A 21,858-nucleotide genomic window follows, 5' to 3' on the forward strand; every position below is an offset into this window, starting at 1 on the left:
ACCAAAACTCTTCCCACTGAGCAACATCAACCCACACCAACACAACACACCCAAACTCTTCCCACTGAGCAACATCAACCCACACCCACTCACCACACCCAAACTCTTCCCACTGAGCAACATCAACCCACACCCACTCACCACACCAAAACTCTTCCCACTGAGCAACATCAACCCACACCAACACAACACACCCAAACTCTTCCCACTGAGCAACATCAACCCACACCCACTCACCACACCCAAACTCTTCTCACTGAGCAACATCAACCCACACCCACTCACCACACCCAAACTCTTCTCACCGAGCAACATCAACCCACACCCAAACTCTTCTCACTGAGCAACATCAACCAACACCAACACACCACACCCAAACTCTTCCCACTGAGCAACATCAACCCACACCCACTCACCACACCCAAACTCTTCCCACTGAGCAACATCAACCCACACCCACTCACCACACCCAGACTCTTCTCACTGAGCAACATCAACCCACACCAACACACCACACCCAAACTCTTCTCACTGAGCAACATCAACCCACACCCACTCACCACACCCAGACTCTTCTCACTGAGCAACATCAACCCACACCCACTCACCACACCCAGACTTTTCCCACTGAGCAACATCAACTCACACCAACACACCACACCCAAACTCTTCTCACTGAGCAACATCAACCCACACCACACCCAAACTCTTCCCAATGAGCAACATCAACCCACACCCACTCACAACACCCAAATTCTTCTCACTGAGCGACATCAACCCACACCCACGTACCACACCCAAACTTTTCTCACTGAGCAACATCAACCCACACCCAAACAATTCCCACTGAGCAACATCAACCTATACCCACTCACCACACCCAAACTCTTCTCACTGAGCAACATCAACCCACACCCACTCACCACACCCAAATTCTTCTCACCGAGCAACATCAACCCACACCCAAACTCTTCTCACTGAGCAACATCAACCCACACCAACACACCACACCCAGACTCTTCCCACTGAGCAACATCAACTCACACCCACTCACCACACACAAACTCTTCCCACTGAGCAACATCAACCCACACCCACTCACCAGACACAAACTCTTCCCACTGAGCAACATCAACCCACACCCACTCACCACACCCAAATTCTTCTCACCGAGCAACATCAACCCACACCCAAACTCTTCTCACTGAGCAACATCAACCCACACCAACACACCACACCCAGACTCTTCCCACTGAGCAACATCAACTCACACCCACTCACCACACACAAACTCTTCCCACTGAGCAACATCAACCCACACCCACTCACCAGACACAAACTCTTCCCACTGAGCAACATCAACCCACAGTCACAGCCATGCCCATTCGCATTCCAGGTGTCATGCAGTGGTCACATCACACCCACACTCACCCACATCCTAACTCCTTCCACTGAGCAAAACCAACCCACACCCACCCACTTACCCAAGCATACATCTTCTCAATCATCATCATCACATCTAACCAATATCCCACCAAGTTTATTTATCATCACACACACACACACACACACAAACTCAAATCCTAACTCTACAACTTCAGTGATCATCTGATACCCATTCACATCCTATCCCTCCTCATTCGACACACACACACACTCACTCATTATATGTACACCCACATCATATGTCTCTTCTTGATCATCATACTAACCCACTCCCACCCTGACCCACATAAAACCCACTAACTCTTCAAACTCACATTAACTAATCACCCACACATACACACCTATCTACACGTATCTACCTTCCAAGGAAATTTCTTTACCGTATTGACTTTCCTCTGCAATGACCTCTCCAACACATCTCTTACCACCAATTTTTCTATACCAAACTCCACAAGGGCACCATTCCCACCCCTCCCCCCTCATCTCTTCAATATACAATACCATTCCACCCCTAGATTACCCATTTCCCCCTTGACTCACCCACAGCATCCATTGTATTCAAACTTTCCCTGGTTGAGTTGCATGCCGATGTCTGGTGACTGGAAATTAAGGGCCACCATCTGACAGCCAGCATTCCAGAAGATCTGCGGCATGTAGTTGCTGGAGTCATACCTCCTACCTTGAGGGTATATTCTACTCATCTGACGTTTATTGTAACTGAGGGTTTACACCATTAAGGAATCACATTTGCCATGGCACCTTTTCCTTCAGCAAGAAATTTATCCACATTGTGCTGCACTCAACCCAGGTGAGGTAAATGGGTAGCGGCAGGAAGTACTTCCTCAAAAAGCTGTGAGCACCAGAATCGGTAGACTAGCTTAGCCAGGGTAGTATAGGAGTGCCTTGAGCACCTAATTAGGTGCATATGCGCGCTATATAAATCCCATATTATTATTAAAACATCCAACATTAATATGTGAAACTGACTATATTCACCTTTTTCCAAAATAATAATGCTACATTCCTAAAAATTCACTTACATCCCTACTTTTAAACACTTCTCTCTCATCAATATCAAAATGAAATTGTATTACTTGATCGGCATAGCTATTGCCATGTTTTTTTTGTAATTAATTAATAAAAGTCTTCTTCTATTGCTGGTACACTCATATCACGATTAGTATTGTGAAGTTATAGAATAAAGGTCAAACAATTGCTCCATTATTTCGGAAACTTCTAAACATCTGAACGATCAACGCATAACATGTTTCCAATAAAATCATTTTTATTCAAATGCCATAAAATACTACCTTAATACTATCAAGAATATTCAAGTTAGGAATTTATGAAGTTATCATGAAAAGAAATAACTTGCAAAGAATTCACCATTATATTAATAGCATCAATGTATAGGGGTTCGTAAATTTTAATTAATCAAATAATATCACAGACCACACACCCACACACGGTGATTTTGAGTACAAGTTAAATGCAACATATCTTAAAAGGCATGAATGTGCAAAAGGATACTTGACAAACTCAATACACTGTGTTTTGATGTATCCTAAGCCAACAGACTCATTGAATGATGACATGTTGAAGTGAAGATTTCTCTCTGAAAGAAAAATAAGGAGAAGATAGATTAATCAAACCATTAATTCACACTCTAAGATGTCTAAGTATGATAATTTACCTTCCGAAGTAATCCCAAAAGCAATGACCAAAACATGTCAATGATACGATTTATTTCCAAATCGTCTAATGCCAATTCGTCCAATTGCCAACTCGTCTACTACTATTTGGTCTATCATCAGTTCGTCTACGCACCACATGGTCTATGTTCATTTAGTCTAATGCCATTCCGTGTGATAACCAGTTGGTCCAATAGCCATTTAGTCCATATACCATTTGGTCTAATTTGGTCTACTACTACTACTACTACTACAAGTAGTAGTAGCAGTAGTAGTAGTAGTACTAGTACTTCTATTGCTATCACTGCCATCATCATCTTTATCATCATAATCATCACTTACACTGCAATTTTAACTACTATCATCATCATCATCTTTTATAGTGTCTTGTATTTTACCTTCAGCAACATCAAATCCCTGGAATTTGACAGGTTGTGCATAGTTGACGAGTCTTGAGAGACAGGCGTGGATGTTGGTCGTGGCTCCAGTATACCGGTACTGGGCTACCACTGCTGCTTCATCTTCTTGTGATAACAGCTCCCCCTGCCAAATTTTAATTGAAAAATATAATAATATTTGGGGGTTTCTAAAAATAATACAAGTCAATGGGAAATATATGTCCAATGGAATAAGCATCAAACAGATCAACAAATGGAGAGATTAAGCGGAACTAAACTCGGAATACACAGGAACAAAATAGAACTGAACTTGATTTAGTCTGGTAGTGCAATGTTTTATTAAGACGGCTTCTTTGCTTCAGTAAAACTCAGATCATATTACAGAATTAACATATATTCAAATTCGGTAATATCAACCAATCAAAATAAAGAGAATGGAAAGATCGTACTAAAATGTAAGAGTCTAATTCATAAGAATAACCAATAAGAGATAGTGGATGGAGATGAATAGGATGTTGGGGGTGATTACAAGAATGTTGAAAAAAAGAATCAGATGTGGGAATGTAAAGATTGAACACATCTGATTAGGAAAGGAATGACAAGAGAAGCAGGTTGAAAGTCAAATGGATGACAACAGAAGCATCAAGAATTTTTTTTAAAAGCTGAACTAAATAACATAACTATAAATAACTATAAAGAAAACAAAAATGTCAAAATAACAGTCCTACAACATTATTTCCAATTCAGAGCAAATAGACTACTAACACAACACAAATTTCGCGTGAAACGTGTCACCCCACTGACAGCGTTTCCATAGTAACAAGATAGCTTTACGTGAAGTGATTTTGAAAACCACACCATGTGATCAAGTGGGAACACTAGCATGCTATCTTCCAAACTGGTTTCCTGAATCGGTTTCCATTATACTAGTTTTAGAAAGCGTAACGAGAACAGCCTCTAAGTGTAATAAAGAAACTTGCAAAAGTCACCTTTCCATAAGAACACTCAGCAAAGTTGAAGCAATTTTTAAGACCAGATTAATGCCAAACATGTGTTTGTATCTTCTTAGTTTGATTTCTCCTCAGTTGTACACAATTCTGTGGTCCTAACACAATCGATGAAGGCCCCTGTTACATCTAGTATATTGCTTATCCCGGGCTGACCAAAGATTTTTCTAGATGCAACAGGGGTCTAAGGCAAAGTTTCCTGTATTTGTATATATATATATATAAACATACCTTCTTTGCATTCATCTTGACACTCATGTTGTGTTTGAGTTTGATCTCATCCTCAGCTGCTATGCTGCTTCCGCTTATACTTCCGATGGAGTCTTTGGATGGAAACTTGAACTCCGGGTGCGCGTCCGTATTGCCTGGTGGGGAAACAGCACCATCACTGTACCCTTGAGCGGCTAAGGCAAATTGAGGCAGAGATGGGGGAGGGTATGGCGTGCGTGAGGATGTGTGTCATATGTGTGTATACATATGTGTTTTTTTAATTTGTGTGTGAATGATTGCATAGGTAAGGTGAAGGTACAAAGATGGAGAGAAGAGGTGATAGATGGTGATGGTAAGAAAGGAAGAGGAGGAAAAAGGAAAGGGTCATGATATGACATTCATTTCAACAATGCAAGATGGATCATGGATACATAACAAGATTTGATGAGATGATGACATGGATGGATGAATGAAGAGAGTAACCGCAAGAAGAATGATAGTGAGAGTGGATAATATTACACAGAAGAAATGTATAGAATATGGAGGCATTAAACGATCCCAGAAGAAATGAAAAATAGGGGATGGAAACAGGATAAATGATTACGAAAGATGTAAAGTTACCGTGGAGGTGGAGTTATAGTGAAGGTAATGACGGAAGGTGGAAAGTAAAAAGCAAAGCAAGCACAGTGTCAAGGAATAAGACACACACACAAGATGACCCACATCAGCATAAAGAATGAAACACAATAAGGTGTCAATGAAGAGACAAGGTTCCCAACGGAAATTCCAAGTTGTACGAGGAAGGGACAGGGAAAAGAAAAGATGAAAATGTTCATGATAGTGTATTAGAGAAACATGACCATGCATCACATGACATGTAAAAAAAAAGATACACACATGATCGATCCAATTAGTGAGTTAAAAGTAGAACACAAAGCATACACACAGTCATCATTTCACATAAGAATGTACATCAGCGCGCACGCACACATACACACACACACACACGGGGATGAGTTAGAAAAGTAAAAAAGAGAGGAAGAGAATTTTTTGTCAAGGATGGATGAGAAATGAGAGAGTGAGAGAAGAGACAAAACAAAATTAATCAACATGCATAAAACAAAATCAAATAAATCTGGAACAACTATTGAATGATTTATTTTACACAGAACAGGGTCAAACAAGTCTCACAGGCCTTCTGCAAATAAAAAAAACCAAAAACAACACTTGAGATGCAAAGCCTTCATATGGTACAATGCATTATGTGCAAGCTGCAAATATAATTATATTTAAATAACTGTTGGTTTTTTTTTACTCATTTTTAGATATAAGGACCTTTTTTCCAGATTGTAATTTGCTTTGTTATCATCAATGAAAATGTAGACAATAGATATTAATGATTAACTAATCAATATTTCTTGCATTAATTCAAATGTGAGAATTTAATTCATATCTTCATACACCTAACGAATAAACATTGAATGTCATAAACCTTAAAAGGTAAGAAGCATATAATACTGACATAACAAAAATCATTCCTATAATTTATATGGTTTTAGTGGCTTAGATAACATTTAAATAAATCATTATTTAAAACTTAAGTGAAAGGAAAATTTGCAATTATCAACTTGACCATGAGGGAAACAATGATTATACAAAATCATTTACTTACTTCCTGTGAGAATTAAGAAGAATGTTAAAATAGAACATGAACCTAGCATCACAATAATGAAAGTTGAGAAAGATGGATTTTCTGAAGTGACCTCAATCATGCGATTTTCTCTTTGCTGTCATGCATTTAAAAAGGACAGGAATATGGCATCATCAAGCACAGCTATTGAGGCTACGATATGAGCTGAACTAAAAGATTCAACATGCAGACTCGACGACGGTGGCAGTAAGGGTAGGGGGAGTGGTCGTCTTCTTGGCTAGAGGGTTCACAGGTGTGGTTACAGGGGCATGATAGGATGAGGTCAAAGGTCATAGGTAGGGTCATGTGTATACGCATGTGAGGGGTGTGTCTGTGTGAGTGTTCATGTGAGTTTAAGTTTAAGTACACATAGAAAGTTGTAGTATAAAGCATGGATGTCCCAAGAAGTCCTGTTATTTGCCTTGCCACAAAAGGTTACGTCATCTTAACATTTCCTCAAATAATTTCCCCAAACCATCAAGATTTGATAAATGATATGAATTACATATGTGATAATTCATGGATAATATATATACAATACCAAGCATTTGCATCTCAGTATCTAAAGAAAACTGAAGGTGCTGCCATAGTCACAATCCTTTTTTTTTTAATTCAGTCCATAGGAGTTAAAAAATAAAACAAAATAAATGTACCAGATTCATAGTCATTCTAATTATTTCATCATTTCCTTCAAATTGTTCAAGCATAAGCCTTTTCTTCTTCAATTGCAATTTTGTAAATAAGAGATTAAAATCACTTCCTACACAATTATAAAACTTTACAGTTTTGATTGATTTCTTTAAAATAAACCATAAAAAGGACAAATTATTGCTCAATAAAATTTCAAAAAGGAATCTGAAGTCAATTTAGCTTTGGCAAGTGATCTAATATCCTAGCCGTAGTCTTACTTATTGTTGTCACTGTTCCTTGTGGTTATAATATGTAGGAAAATATCAGTCTTCTTGTACAGTGGAAGTAGTCGAACATGTTGAATAAGTTCAAACAATACTGAGATTATGCTTCTAAACCTAAGAAAAAACAACTGGAAGTCCATATACTTTATAAATGATGTTTGATGACCATGCACAAGATAAGAAGAGAAGTTAGACATCAGATTATTTAGAAAATGTAGTTGGCATAATGGTAAAGATCTTCTTTCTTCTTGTTGGCTGAAAGACAGCATACTGCAAGAGGTTTAAAAGCATTTTTTTTCCAGTTCACATGGTAAACATGATCAAAACACTTTAATAAGAAGAGAGTGAAATGAATGATCTTACAGTAGAACCAGAGTGCCTTGGGAAAGTTTGGTAAAGTAAAGAGTGATCCGTTCGAGAAGAAACAGATAACAGAAATAGGAATTCAAGTATTCAAACAATTTCATTCATTGTGGAAAAAAGGCAATAAATAGACCACTTTGAATTCATGCATACACAGATCTGTCGTTTTTCATACATGGCACACAAACTGCCAATGTAAAAACCTGAAAAAGCAAGTTAGAAATGAAACGAAAATGCGAAAGCACAAATTACAAGCAAGCAGGTAGTTGTTAGTCAAAGCAGTATAAAAAAGCAAATTTAAATTTGGCACAGAATTAGGAAGACAAATAAAGCACATCACTAATACATATAGGGGATACTAACTACAAATAAGAACATTGATATATAGACGAGATTACTAACATAGTCAAGTGTTGAGACACCTTTTCCGCGGTTTCTCGGAGCCTACTAATGATTGTAGTTCAAGCCTGAAAGTCGGTTGTGGCGTCTCGCCTGAATTATTGCATACTACAATACATGCAGCTATGTCAGGCAAGCTTCTGGTTAGCTTTAGGACAATGACTATGTTAGTAAAGCAGTCTATTGACAAACAAAAAAGTGAAATTAAAGGCATGCAGGATATCAAAGGTGAGTCTCTTGCTCTTGGCTCCTCATCAATCATCATCCAAATGACACTTCATCATCAAAATGCATGTAAAAGAAATCACATCACACCAGCTTTATTTAGAAAAAGAAGCTGAGACAAATTGCTTTCTCTGTGTTAATTCAATATCATCACCTATGCATTGTTTTAATTTGCCAGTCTACTCAAAGCCACACGTTCTGCATGACAGTAACTTTGTTAATCACAAAACCTACTTAAAAATTTATTTTTAAGCATCTTCACAAATATACACATAAAAATGCAAGAATATCAACAGATCAGTGTATTTCATTTTTCTTGCTTACCAACAAAGTAAAATACATTTACAGTGCATTTTAAAATGTTATATAATCATGAAATGCATACAAAATAATAAACTATCAGTCAGTGGCAGATTAGTTTGAAATTATAACTCAAACTTTGTTAACGCCATTTACCATCGCTAATGACTCTTAGTTTTTATCATTTAAACATTCTCTGGTCTCAGCTAAATTGGCATAGGACACAAATAAGCATCCACTTCAGGGACCGGTCTAATACGAAGAGTTGCGATTGATCCGATCAACCACAACTATGGAAAGCCAGCAACGTCAACATCTAAACTGCATGTTTGTTAAAAATATTTTCTAGATATAATGTATATTCATACATTCATTTGTTTTCTTTAAAATTCAGTGTGCTTTTCTTTGTTTACAAAGGACATTGTGCATATTTCCTGGAGAAAAATTAAGACATTGATGGATTTCCATATAGTTAAAGGACAAGTCCACCCCAACAAAAATTTGATTTGAATAAAAAGAGAAAAATCCGACAAGCATAACACTGAAAATTTTGTCAAAATCGGATGTAAAATAAGTAAGTTATGACATTTTAAAAGTTTCCCTCGATTTCACAAAACAGTTATATGCACATCCTGGTCGGTATGCAAATGAGGAGAATGATGACATCATCCACTCACTATTTCTTTTGTATTTTATTACATGAAATATCCTCATATTCTCCTCATTGTCAAATGAAACAACGATTAATTGCTCCCTGAACATGTGGAATTAGCATTGTTTAATACTATATGGTTCGGTCAACTTGGTCCTAATTGTCAAATCTGTAAAAAAATGAAATATTGTATAATTCAAACAACAAAAAACAAAAGAAAAAGTAAGTGATGGACATCATCTACTGACTCATTTGCATGACACTGAGTTGTGCATATCACTGTTATGTGAAAAATAAGCAAAATTTTAAAATGTCATAACTTTCTTATTTTACATACAATTTGGATGAAATTTTCAGTGTTATGCTCGTCTGATTTTTCTCTATTTAGTCAAATCAACATTTTTCTGGGATGGACTTGACCTTTAAGGTCGATCGGATCAATTGTATAACCCTTCGTAAGACGGGGGCCCTGGTTGTCAAAAATAAAATTGGTGTGACATTGCTTTCCTTTTACATTACAATTTTGATTTTTGCCTTAACTGTTTAATGTACTCATTTTAATATTTGATTGACGAGTGATATGCAATGATAATATCTAGTTAAAATAAAATCAAATGTTGTTTGTGTATTCAAATATTTTCTATTGTCTACATGATGAGAGTTGGAATTGTGGTCAGCTAGTGGGATAAGGTACCTTGGCAAAAGTTTGAGCAGGGTCTTTCCTACAGGAATCCCTTTTCATCAACAATCATCCCATTTCATCAAAGACAGATAATGGTTGATGTTAAAAAGGCATTGTTAAATGACGCATAGTGCCTTTATTGTAGGTTTCCTGTTAAAATATATTGCACAAACTTTTCTGTTTCTCGCAGGTTTGTTTATATATACAACACAGATTAAGAAAGTTGAAGAAAGACAGATGAATGAGTGTTATAATTGATTTGAAATGTTTTAAAGTGAAACAGCAAGAGTCAGACGTTCCCCTCTAGTTTGTCCAATAAATCTCCCATAATACTCAAAACCCGAATACCTGATATTACGTTGATTCTTTGTCATGAGATTGAAATAGAATTGACATCCATATCCAATAATAAACAAGAATTATTATGTCCTGACCCCTCACTTAGTATAAATTACTACATATCAATACCCTATTTTTGATTGAGTACTTTCAATGAAATGGATCATTACTGTTTTTTAATAAAGTGAAGACCTTCCTTCCTCATATAGATATGTGTTTAAGGGTGATCTATGTAAAAAAAAATTCCCCAAAATGAAGTGAATTTGAAATAGTATGTACACGATATGTGATACAGAATGGAGGAAAATATTGCCAACCTAATAGAAACGGAGAATCCCACAGGATATTGTATAAAACATTTCATATATTTTTTTTTTCTTTTGGGGGCCGGGTGGGGGGGGGGGGGCTAGTGAAATATAAAGTTATGAAATGAGTTGCTGTACCAGGAGGCAGGATGGCTTTCCTGAGCCGATGGGCAGCAACAACTTGGGGTGGAGGCATGTCGTCACTGTCTTCTGATTCACTCTCTATAAAAGATGCAATTATTCAACATTTAGAGCTCTCAAAGGCCCACATTCTGAAAACAGGTTTAAATCAAACTCTGGGTCCCGTAACACAAAGGTTAGCGATTGATCGTAGGCTCGATTTTTACGTTTGATTGTACATTGTAGTCAATGTAATCGATCGTAGAAAAATGTCCTGCGAGCATTTCTAAGCTTTGTGTTATGGGTTCCTGGTCTAGGGTTGTGGTTCAACTATGGAGAGCCAACTGTGACATAAATTCCTATCAACACTGGTTCAATTTATCAGCCCATTTTCCACTCGCACAAGTGAGAACTGTCTGGGAATAATTACTAAAAAATATATTTCTTCACCATTGAAGCAAGAGGGAAGAGAACAGTAGACCCAAGAAATAAGACAATACAATAATATATGAAAGGCTGACACATTTGGCTTCCCATAACATGGTCTAACAGAGTTAGACCACGGCCTAAGTTAAACTGGTCTTCAGAATACGGGCCTTAAGTCTCCAATAGAGTTTATAATGAAAAAAAAATAACAATAAGATGAGACACATATATTGTATAAATCAAAGTGCTTGTTTTGAGAGCAAATGTAAAAATCATAGGGTGATATGAATCCTAGTCATAATCGTATTATCACACTGTATGTTTATCAGAGCCTTAATTCCTTGCATAGACATACAAAAACGAATGTGAAATATTGAAATTCATGGGTAGTACTACGGTTGAATGACAGGTAAGATCACTCGATAGGGCTACAATGAATAAAATTAAATGTACAACTTTCTTTTTTTTTGTCATTAAATTGGAGGGTACATGAAGATAATTACCATTCATATTTCTCACATTCCTTATGACCAATAAAATGAAGACCTAAATAGAGGAACATTAATTCTGTAATATCAGAGGGGATATACCCCCCTCCCCATCTATTTTTTGCTAATAGATATGGATTCCCGGTTTATGTGCCTACATTACGTACAACCAACAGGCCATTGCATAAAAAGAGAAGAATAAATAAACCAATGGCAGAAGATGAGAGAGTGACTACCAAGTAACATATATACCACTTACATCATTTACTGCGATGGTCAATCAACCCTCTATAACCTTAAGCCGTAGGAGACAAGCCTGCATATGCGAGGTCTGGAGTCTTTGGAAAACATGTGTTATAGCAAAATCATTCGATCTTTCACTTGAAAAATACCTAAAGCTTTCAAAACTTATTCGCTGGCTAACCTACAACCATTTTACTCTTAAATTTATCCCAAATGCTTTGCAGAAGTCAGGAGATATTACATGTACATGTCTTTCTTAACAATTTTGATTTTCCTTCCTCCAGTGTTACAAACTAGAATAATTTAACAGCCCATAATTTATTTCATATATTCCTTTTTATTTCCCTTTTTTGTATGGGATGCAGGGGGGGGGGGTGGGAAGGCTGACAGATACGCCAATCAGTATTTGGGTGGAAATTACTGAAAGGGTCATTTTTTTAAAATCATTTTTCTCACCTTTTCTTTCTTCTTTATGTTGTTCTTTTTTATGATCATTTAAAAAGTTACAGTAGAGCAAGAGTCCTAACTAAGACAAGATGCAGTCAAAGTTATTAGTATAAAAATGTCATTACCTATCACAAGGTTTCCGACCAGAAATTAATAACTTTCTATGAGTGCGTACTTTTCAGGCTTTTAATGACAATCGAGGGTTGATTGACGGCAGGAAGCGTTCAAATATATAATAGTCCATTCAACAATCATTCAAAGAAAATAATTGATCACTGTAGCAAGACATCACCATGCAACAATTACCAGGGCCCCGTAACACAAAGCTTAGCGATTAATCGCTGAAATTGAAAGAACAATTCTGATTGGTTCCTAGTCAGCCCACCAAGCACAATGCACATGCAACGCTAATCTTGATAGGTCGTTTCATTTAGCGATTGATCGCTAACCTTGGTGTTATGGGTCCCAGTCTTAACAATATTTTGTGTATGAAAGCTGAATACAGCATGTCAATAACTTCTTTAAGATATTTGTACCTTGTAGTTTACCTGCGATTCATTGTTTTACATTTAGGACTAACCATGCACTTTATCGTTACTTCTATTGTAACATGGCTCAATAGCTAATCAAAATCAAGGTCTCCATATGAGTTATCATGAGGACTAAGTCAAAACGTTTAAATGCTGTCCAAATGACCGTTTTCCTATTTTCACAACTGTTTGACCTTAGGTGGGAAAAGAAACCTTCATGTAGGATTACAACATATAAGATATTGTAGTCCTGCATGTAGGTTTTCATGTATGCAAACAATGTGACATAAACAGAAAACGATCTGTCAGTGTCAAGACAAAAGGAAACATTTTTCATTTTCTCAAGTTTCCGACTTAATCAAAACAATTTCGAGGAAATATGGAAAATGAAAGGTCATTTCATGTTAAGATGTGAAATGTGATAATGTAGCACCTTTTGGAGAAGGTTTTATATTCTTACCCCGCCGGTTAACCCTAACCGCCAATTCATTAATAGCGTTTTAATATTTTGGGGTGTTTTTTTTTCTCAAAATAAACGTAATGACACAGGCCTAGTTACCATAATTGGCAAAGTGACCGTAATAAAAATTTCTGTAGGAAACGGGACTTCTGGTTTGATAGTTTAGACGGGAGTCTTAGATAGAGATTATACAAATTAAACTATCACATTGATCACTCATCATATCACTCAGACACATGCCTTCAATCATTAACGTAAGTGCAGACAAATTCACAATGAGATATTGTCTATCTCTGTACCATACATACATGCTTTATCAATAATACAACACCGAGCCGACTCATTTTTTTCATTATGTGCAGTAAAAAAAATAATAATCACTTCGTATTTGAATTAATCGAGAATGATATTTCATTTTTGTTAACATACAGTCTCAAAAGCATCATTGTAAATTCTTAAAGCAAGGTGGGACCACTATCAAATGCATCATTTCCATAATAATGTTTTTTAAGTACAGAAAAGCTTATGAAGTCAAAGCAAAGAGTCACATTACATGATGTCCGATCTTTGATCTTACTTTTTGACACCGATCTCGTCAGAAGTCAGGTGATAAAAATATTACATTAAATAAAGTCTGTTTCTCTAGGCACGCCAAACATAGTAGTGTTGTTGTCTACATTCAACACTCAGCATGAAGGAGTGGATTTTATGGTGGGGTTCACTAACTTTTGAACACAACTGTAGTTATATTTCATGGCTGCTACATTTCTACAGCCGTTGATAATCTACCCACAATGCATTGCACCGAATAAACCATGGTGTTGCTGAATGTCACTGCGAGAGAGTGAATTCATTTTATCAATTATACTTCCTGGAATGAGAATACTAAATTACAGGAGAGAATACTCTGAGAGTACACTGCAAAAACTCCAGTGTTGATTTAACACCAGCCCGGAATCTATATATGTCCACACCAGAGAAGTATTGAAACAACACCAGTTTGGAATCAAACCGATGCTGTTTTAATACCAATTGGTGTTGAATAAACACCTATCTGGTGTAAGACCAAAACGAAACTGGTGTGTTTAACACTTCTCTGGTGTAAACATATATAGATTCCGGGCTGGTGTTAAATCAACACCAGAGTTTTTGCAGTGTATGCTCTGCAAAACACATATTCAAGGAGCTATATCTTTAGTTTCATGCAACGGACAGACTAGCAATACCGACTCCAAACAGACCTATGGTATACAAACAACGAATAGGCATGAGTGCGATGGTGCAAGATTTTGCATGAGGTGAAAGAAAGATGCTTTATTCAATGAGCAAGAAGTGAAAGATAAACACTCTATTCAACTCAGCGACGCCTCATTGAATAGAGTGTCTTTTTCTTTCAACGAATGCAATATGTTGCACTTTTGTACATATAATATTCGCTGTTTGTGTTGTACAATGCCTCGGAAGTTAGCAAAATATGAACAATAATCTTTTTTTTTCCTATGTTAATCTATGAAAATAAGAAAGAAACCGAAAGTCAACAGCCCTCAAATGCGCATCCGGGGCCCGTTTCATAAAGGACTTGCAACTGTTGTAACTTTGCCATTATGGCAACTACCATGGAAACCTTGACTACGATTGGCTGCTGAGCCCTGTTACCATGGTAGTTGCCATTATGGCAAAGTTACAACAGTTGCAAATCCTTTATGAATCGGGCCCCTGATCTGCATCAGCAATGGGCATTTAGCCAGTAAGCCCTACGCGTATTGCACATTGAATCCCAGGTTTTATGACGTCACCTTGTTCCTGGCCATACAATGGTACATCATGGACAGTACGTGTGCACCGGTACGTATATATTTGACATTCAGCCTCCCATTTGCTTGCGTTCAAGCTAACTAGGCATTGTACAAGATGTCATTGTTAATAACGTAATAGTTTTTGTCAGTCTGGAGTTGGTTTCGCAGGGGTGGCTGTAGCATAACTATGCTTTACTAAAAGGATTTCATTTCACGTACCCCACCAGTTTAATAAATAATAAATCTAACATCCATCAACAGAACAAAAGTCAGTATTCTTAGTATGTATTTTTGCTAATTCCCAGGAAAAGTTATTAGCTCAAGATAATTGATTGAATCAAGGTCACTTTTTTTCACACTATCAATTTAACTTAGATTGGATAACTGTCATTCAACCACGACTTAATGGACAACTCTAATTACATACATACATAGGAATTATAACTACATGCAGTACAATTTCTTGCAGAAACCCCAGTCTTATCAATGAAGGAAGTTCAGGAAAATTTGCATTCATGGGCTTCCCTGCACCAAAGGTTTCACATTATCTTTCCAAGGGCCGGTTTCAAACGGACTTGTAATTTTATTTGCCATGGAAAGCTTAACTTTGATTGGCTATCGAGCTCTGTTACCATGGAGTTACCAATGGAAAATAGTTGTAAGTGCTTAACGAAGCAGGCCCTGATTCTGATCATTTTATTTTGTTTTTGTAAGGAATAGAAAGAGCAAAAGTTGAAGAGATTTCTCCTTTGCAGGTCTGATGTTTCAGAAACTGATTGTATATAATCATAAGCCATTAAAATTGGCAAAATTAAGGAATTATTAACCTAAGAAATAGGGGGAGGAGCCTCCAAATCATGTCACAAAATAGCATTTGAAAATCAGAATTATGCAATCATTTTACAAGTCTTCCGTTATTACACAACTTTAGTTTTTCTTCATACACTGGGACTAAGTTACAGGTCTTTGTCACAAATTTTGCAATAAATAAATGGATAAAAAACGTCCTTCAAACAAGATGGAATTAGTTTTACATCTCAAAGTCTTTCTCATTTCAATAGCTGCTTCATCTTATTCAAATCATTAATTAGCATTGAATGAGAATAAATAAGTAATTGAAAATCAAAAATAAAACTAGAATAGATGACTAGTAATTCACAGAAGAGAGAAAAAGGAAGCCATCAAATGCAATCATTCCAGATCTTAAGATCAATTCAGGGAGATAATTATATGCTACACTGTATAAATTGAAAGAGAATATGAAAATAACCTTTGTCAATTTGATAGTATTATGATTAGAAATCTATGAAGCATTTACTTTCTTCTTAATCCTTTCTCTTTTATCTCAAAGACACATATTTTTAAAACTCTATAGGATGATAAACTAGAGTCAATAACAATAAAGAAAAATACTATATACTCCTGAATCCCCATTTTATTTTGAAAAAAAATATAAAAAACCACTTACACTCTGGCACACAACTGTGAAAATCATTATCAAATGAATATAAGACAAATGAAAATACAACTGAGACTATTTGCAAAATGAATTTCATTTTCAAATTCAAAAACTTAATAATAGGATAGGACTATGTGGTAAACTCAAGAGCATTCTCACATGTATATCAAAGTTATATTTATGCTATATAAATATTAAACACAAGAAACATAATCTAGATATAACCACAAGATAGGGAGCCAGTGCAGGTTTTTAACATCATACCACTGAATGTGCTTATAAAAACTCATTTACATTTTCTAAAGTTTTATTGTTATTTCTACGGAGAGTGTGAGCTAACACACTTTTCAGCAAAGTAATACTATTAAAGATTGAAAAAAAAATTATCAATGCGTGCTGGTGCTGGTGAAACATGAATTTGAATTCTCAATATATCTAGACTAAATCATGCAAGCATAGCATGAGGCTGTATGGGAAATGCTCAGAAATAAACAAAGCAAACCAAAATAATGTGATAACAGAGGCTAGGAAACAAAAGGTCAACACAAATATATTTAAAAAAAAAACTGAAATAAAAAATGAAAACATATGCATTTTGTGGCCAGCTGGTTGATTATGCCAAAACTAAGATTTTTTTATTATTAACAATTATGATTATACAGGTCCTAGAAGTTAATATGCCTCACTACCAAACTTTTTTTGTATGTATATGCACATATATTACATAAAATTAACATAAACTTCTCTTCTATTATTTTGAAAGGTTATTATGTGGCTTCCACGGTTCTCTTGAGATTATTACATTTCACTCTCTTTGATAAAATTGTCAGTTTTGAAGATCAACGCTGTTAAGATAGTCCACACGACAAAATTACATGGAGGAAGAACGAGGGGTAGTAGAGAGCGATAAAGGGAAAGGATGGAAAAGATTGTTAAAGGGCGGAGACGGTTGCCATGGGAACACACTCACCTGATTCGCATTCTTCTACTTCATCTTCCTGGTTGACTTCGAGCAGCTCTGGTCTTAACCGCATCAACTCAAGTTGTCCTGTCCAACACATAAACATATGTTTATCCCACGCATGACACTTAAGACTGCATATTGCACAGGTCTTGATATGTTTTTTTTTTTTACATTTCAATACCCATATTTACCAATAATACCACCTCAGCGGTGAACCTTATACCAAACATAATGAAGAATTCCTATTTTTTTTACTAACAAAAGTGAATAGGGTACAGATTTTAGTCGGGAGAAGATCACCAAGGTTACTTAAGGAGATTATTAAATATGTGTGAACAGAGATGCCCAGCAAGTGTATATTTGGTAAATTGTATTAATTACATAACTTTTGGTATTGAAAGCAGATTCAAAGCAAAGAAGAAAACAAGCAGATGTGATGATAATGAAGATAAAAAATATGTTTATGTTGACTGTATATAAAGTCTATGAATGAAAATTAAGCCTTGTAAATATGGGTGGATGACAGAATATTTTAAACAAGGAAGCTTAGAAGTGCAAACAATCCAAGTATGCTTATTCCACTAGCTCAAGTACACTTTGTACGCATAAAATTTTAATTGAGAGATACATGTATGAGAGTAATCCACTCTGAAAATTGTGATAGAGTTTGAAAATGCATAGGCCACTGATCAAAATTCAAAGTTCCATCCAGTAATTTTAGCTCTAATCTCTGACATCCGGGAGAAAATAGAACACACAGAAGCTCCAAAATAATGAAATCCTTACTTTTGGTTAATGAAGTACTGATAAAGCTTCTTATGTTTGCTTCCTTTTGATGTATTCTTAATTTTCTTGCATTGGTTCTATAAGCTGGTGAAAAGTATGGGAAGAAATTATGACCGATATTCTCGTTAAGCAATGGGAGTTTATACTCACTCTGTTCTACTTCAGGTTTCAGCCTCTTATTTTTTATAAGAATCTTCCTCTTTAATTTATTAGGTGATGGAAGAGGAACACTCGCGTCCAACTGTAACCAAACAAAATTAATATTTCAATACTGTTAAGATGCATAGTACTCTAAGATGTAAATTGCCACTTGGTTTCCACCCCATACCATCTTCCTTCCATTTGGTCAAAGATACTACAAGGGGAAGATCGGACAGTACATAGAGAGCGCAATGAAATGCTTAGGAAGAGCGCCCTACAGCGTCGAGTCAGTAAGGACCTTTTTTGACCATGCGTAACGCGATCTGGTTGTGTACAAAACATATAAGAGAAATAGTGAAGGGGTGAAGGAATAGACGATTTTTACCTTTTAAGATTTTTTTTTCTTCAAATATTTTTTTCTTAAATAAGAGATGAATATATTTCAGAGTTTTCTGGGTAATAAAAGGTGGAATTATTCCCATAGGCCGCCCTTGAGCCCTCTCCCAAATCCCTTCTCTCATTTTCCCCAATACGTTTTATACACAGCTGCGTGCCAATGTGCGAAGGTCTACTAAACGCCAGTGGGCGTCCTTCCCCATGAGCATTTATTGAGCGTTTCAAAAACTCGCCGAAGTGTCCGATCTTCCCCTTGTACTATCTTTGATTTGGTCTAATCCCACCTCGTATAATAATCATATTTTTTCCATAACCAGGTGGGTGTTTCATAAAGCTGCTTTATAAGTTACGAATGACGTAATGCACGACTGGTGACCCTTTCTTGCAACATATGATATATCTGCGTGTAGCTGACTTTAGCACCTAAGAACATGTTCCAGTCATGCATGAAGTTGCATGTAACATTCCAGACAGCTTTATGAAAAATCCACCAGTTCATCTACTAACCAGTTTGCAGGTTGTTGTTTTTTATCCAGTTAGGCAATACTCATTTATTTTGTTACCCACCTATTTTATCACCACTCCACTGCAAAACTACCAATGTTAATTTAACACCAGCTCGGTACATATATCAGAAAACACAGGAGGTGTTGAAACAGCACCACTTCAGCTTTAGGCTAACACCATGGCCCCGTTGCATGAAAGTTGCCATTATCGTAACTTTGCCATGCAATGGTAACTTGCATGGAATCCTTGATTCTGATTGGCTGTTGATCACCATGACCAGAACTTTCATGCAATGGGGCCCTGATAGGCATTTAAACAACACTAATCAGTGTTAAACCATTATTGGTTTGATTCTTAACTGGTGTTGTTTTCAACGCTTCCCTGGTGTTTTCTGATATAGAAATCTGGCTGGTGTTAAATCGACACTGGTGTTTTTGCAGTGTAGTCTTCATGATTAAATGAACTGTTAATAGATCAAAGTTTCATTTGACGAAGTAAAAAAATTATGAGAAAGCAAGGTGAAGATTAGACCATCTTGCCACTAGACTAAATGAGAATTAGACTGAGTAAGGAGACATTGGACCAAGTGCTATATAGACCTACATTCACATGATTCTGATAATAATAATAATAATATAGGGTATTTATATTGCGCACATATCCACCTTGTTAGGTGCTCAAGGCGCTCCTATATTACCCGGCTAAGCTAGGCGTTCATAGCGCACACATCTTTTTAAGGAATTACTTCCTACCGGTACCCATTTACCTCACCTGGGTTGAGTGCAGCACATTGTGGATCAGTTTCTTGCTGAAGGAAATTACGCCATGGCTGGGATTCGAACCCACGACCCTCTGTTTCAAAGTCCGAAGACTAATCCACTGGGCCACAACGCTCCACATGATACACATATATACCACACATGTTTTATTCACTAACATCTGATCATCAAAACAATGATGAATTAAATATTTCACAGGCATACCTTATCATCATAAATCATGTGTATTGTGCTCAAAACAAATTACACTGCGACAAAATGCTATAAAAAAAAACATGGTAAACATCAATCCAAGCATTTTGACCAACAGAGCAAAACAAGAACAAGGACACTAATGCACACTTCAATATTCTTTGGTTATGAATGGACGTACCGGATGGTCATCTAACTTTTCTGTGAGTAAGAACTCGCCGAGGACCTCTTCACAGTATCTCGCTAGTTTGAGTTGCTGCGGTTTACTACAATGGTTCTCGAAGGACAGTATCACGGGGAAGTCTGAGGTCACAAAAGCAGTGTCTCGGATTGCTTGGATCACGTCCTGGATAAACAACAACAAGAATGCCATTTATTAGTTGGAGAAGTTCATTCAAAAGCAAGAATTGATTCAGTAAGAAATTAATAATGCTATAAATTCTTTGTTTAATTTGTCAACTTTATAAAGTTAAAAGAAATGTTATTACACCAAGTTAGATATACGATATTGCTCAACTCTCTATATTAAAAAAAAAACAAATACTAGAGGCGTTAGACTTTTTATAGACTCCTAATGTTTTTCTTCATCTGTATTCTCATTAAAAAAACAATCAAGGTATAAGTGTAATAGAAGAATAACATTCAAACATATAAAAATATATTCTGTTGAACAATGAAATTGACGATGTGTATTTGGTAATACACATGTACACAGCAACATGATGTAAATCAATAAACCTTTACTCAAAGGCAAAATAGCACTATCAGTTCAGATCAGCATGTTTGTTCTTAAAGTATCATATGCTTCAACTGCAAAGTAAAGGGCTCTGAAAGCTACTCCCAAGGGAGCAATCTAAATCACATGTATGTCTGCAGCAAAACCCTCACTATCCTTCCAACATGCCATTCACTTTCCATCTTAAATCCACATGTGTATATTCACTGAGGAAAATATCCTCTATGGTGCGCAATTCCATGTTAGAACATACAAATACATTGAGACACAAATTGCTTTAAAGAACCACTAAAGGGGTGTGATGGTTTACTCTGATTCATAGTTAAATCCTTCAATAAATATCTTTTTTTTTTTACCAAAGTTACCTCATATATATGGATTTTATGGAGTGAACTGGTAATATTGTCTATTTTGGTAATGAATTACAGTTTTGCATTAAAACCATCAGAGTGTTCCCAACAAGCTACAAAACATGGAGTAGAAAATCATGAAGGCCTATTAATAACATATACTTTTTTTTTTTCAAGTGGGGTCATATGTTTTGATTTTCAACACAAAGGGAGGGAGGCATTTTGATCAGTGTCCTCTATGACGCATGGACATGTAAAAATTACTGTCATTTCAACCACTTCCTATATTCCACACCCCCTTAAGCCCAGCGCACACTGTGCAATTTGTTACGATCAGAATTTCAAACAAATTGTAATAACATTTGATATAGACATTTAAACCAATAAATTCTTAGCGACGGGAGTTCTGAATAGTGA

At 36.3% G+C, this 21,858-nt stretch overlaps 1 protein-coding gene across 3 annotated transcripts in view; it reads right to left on the bottom strand.

The window, feature by feature from the left end:
- LOC129264373 (1-phosphatidylinositol 4,5-bisphosphate phosphodiesterase beta-4-like) overlaps positions 1 to 21,858 on the bottom strand; it is a 47,471-nt gene that overhangs the window by 14,978 nt on the left and 10,635 nt on the right. For 2 of the 3 annotated variants that reach the window (XM_064102768.1, XM_064102766.1), the window contains exons 5-12: positions 20,537 to 20,701; positions 18,491 to 18,581; positions 17,561 to 17,638; positions 10,760 to 10,843; positions 4,774 to 4,937; positions 3,536 to 3,680; positions 2,977 to 3,061; positions 1,987 to 2,163 (exon numbers count right to left, since the gene is read on the bottom strand). In XM_064102768.1, the coding sequence (XP_063958838.1) occupies positions 1,987 to 2,163; positions 2,977 to 3,061; positions 3,536 to 3,680; positions 4,774 to 4,937; positions 10,760 to 10,843; positions 17,561 to 17,638; positions 18,491 to 18,581; positions 20,537 to 20,701 (989 nt within the window). The remainder of the gene's footprint in view (positions 1 to 1,986; positions 2,164 to 2,976; positions 3,062 to 3,535; positions 3,681 to 4,773; positions 4,938 to 10,759; positions 10,844 to 17,560; positions 17,639 to 18,490; positions 18,582 to 20,536; positions 20,702 to 21,858) is intronic. The other variant, XM_064102767.1, reaches the window with a different exon arrangement.

This window comes from Lytechinus pictus, chromosome 7 (assembly GCF_037042905.1).
Source record: "Lytechinus pictus isolate F3 Inbred chromosome 7, Lp3.0, whole genome shotgun sequence".
Lineage (NCBI taxonomy): Eukaryota > Metazoa > Echinodermata > Echinoidea > Temnopleuroida > Toxopneustidae > Lytechinus > Lytechinus pictus.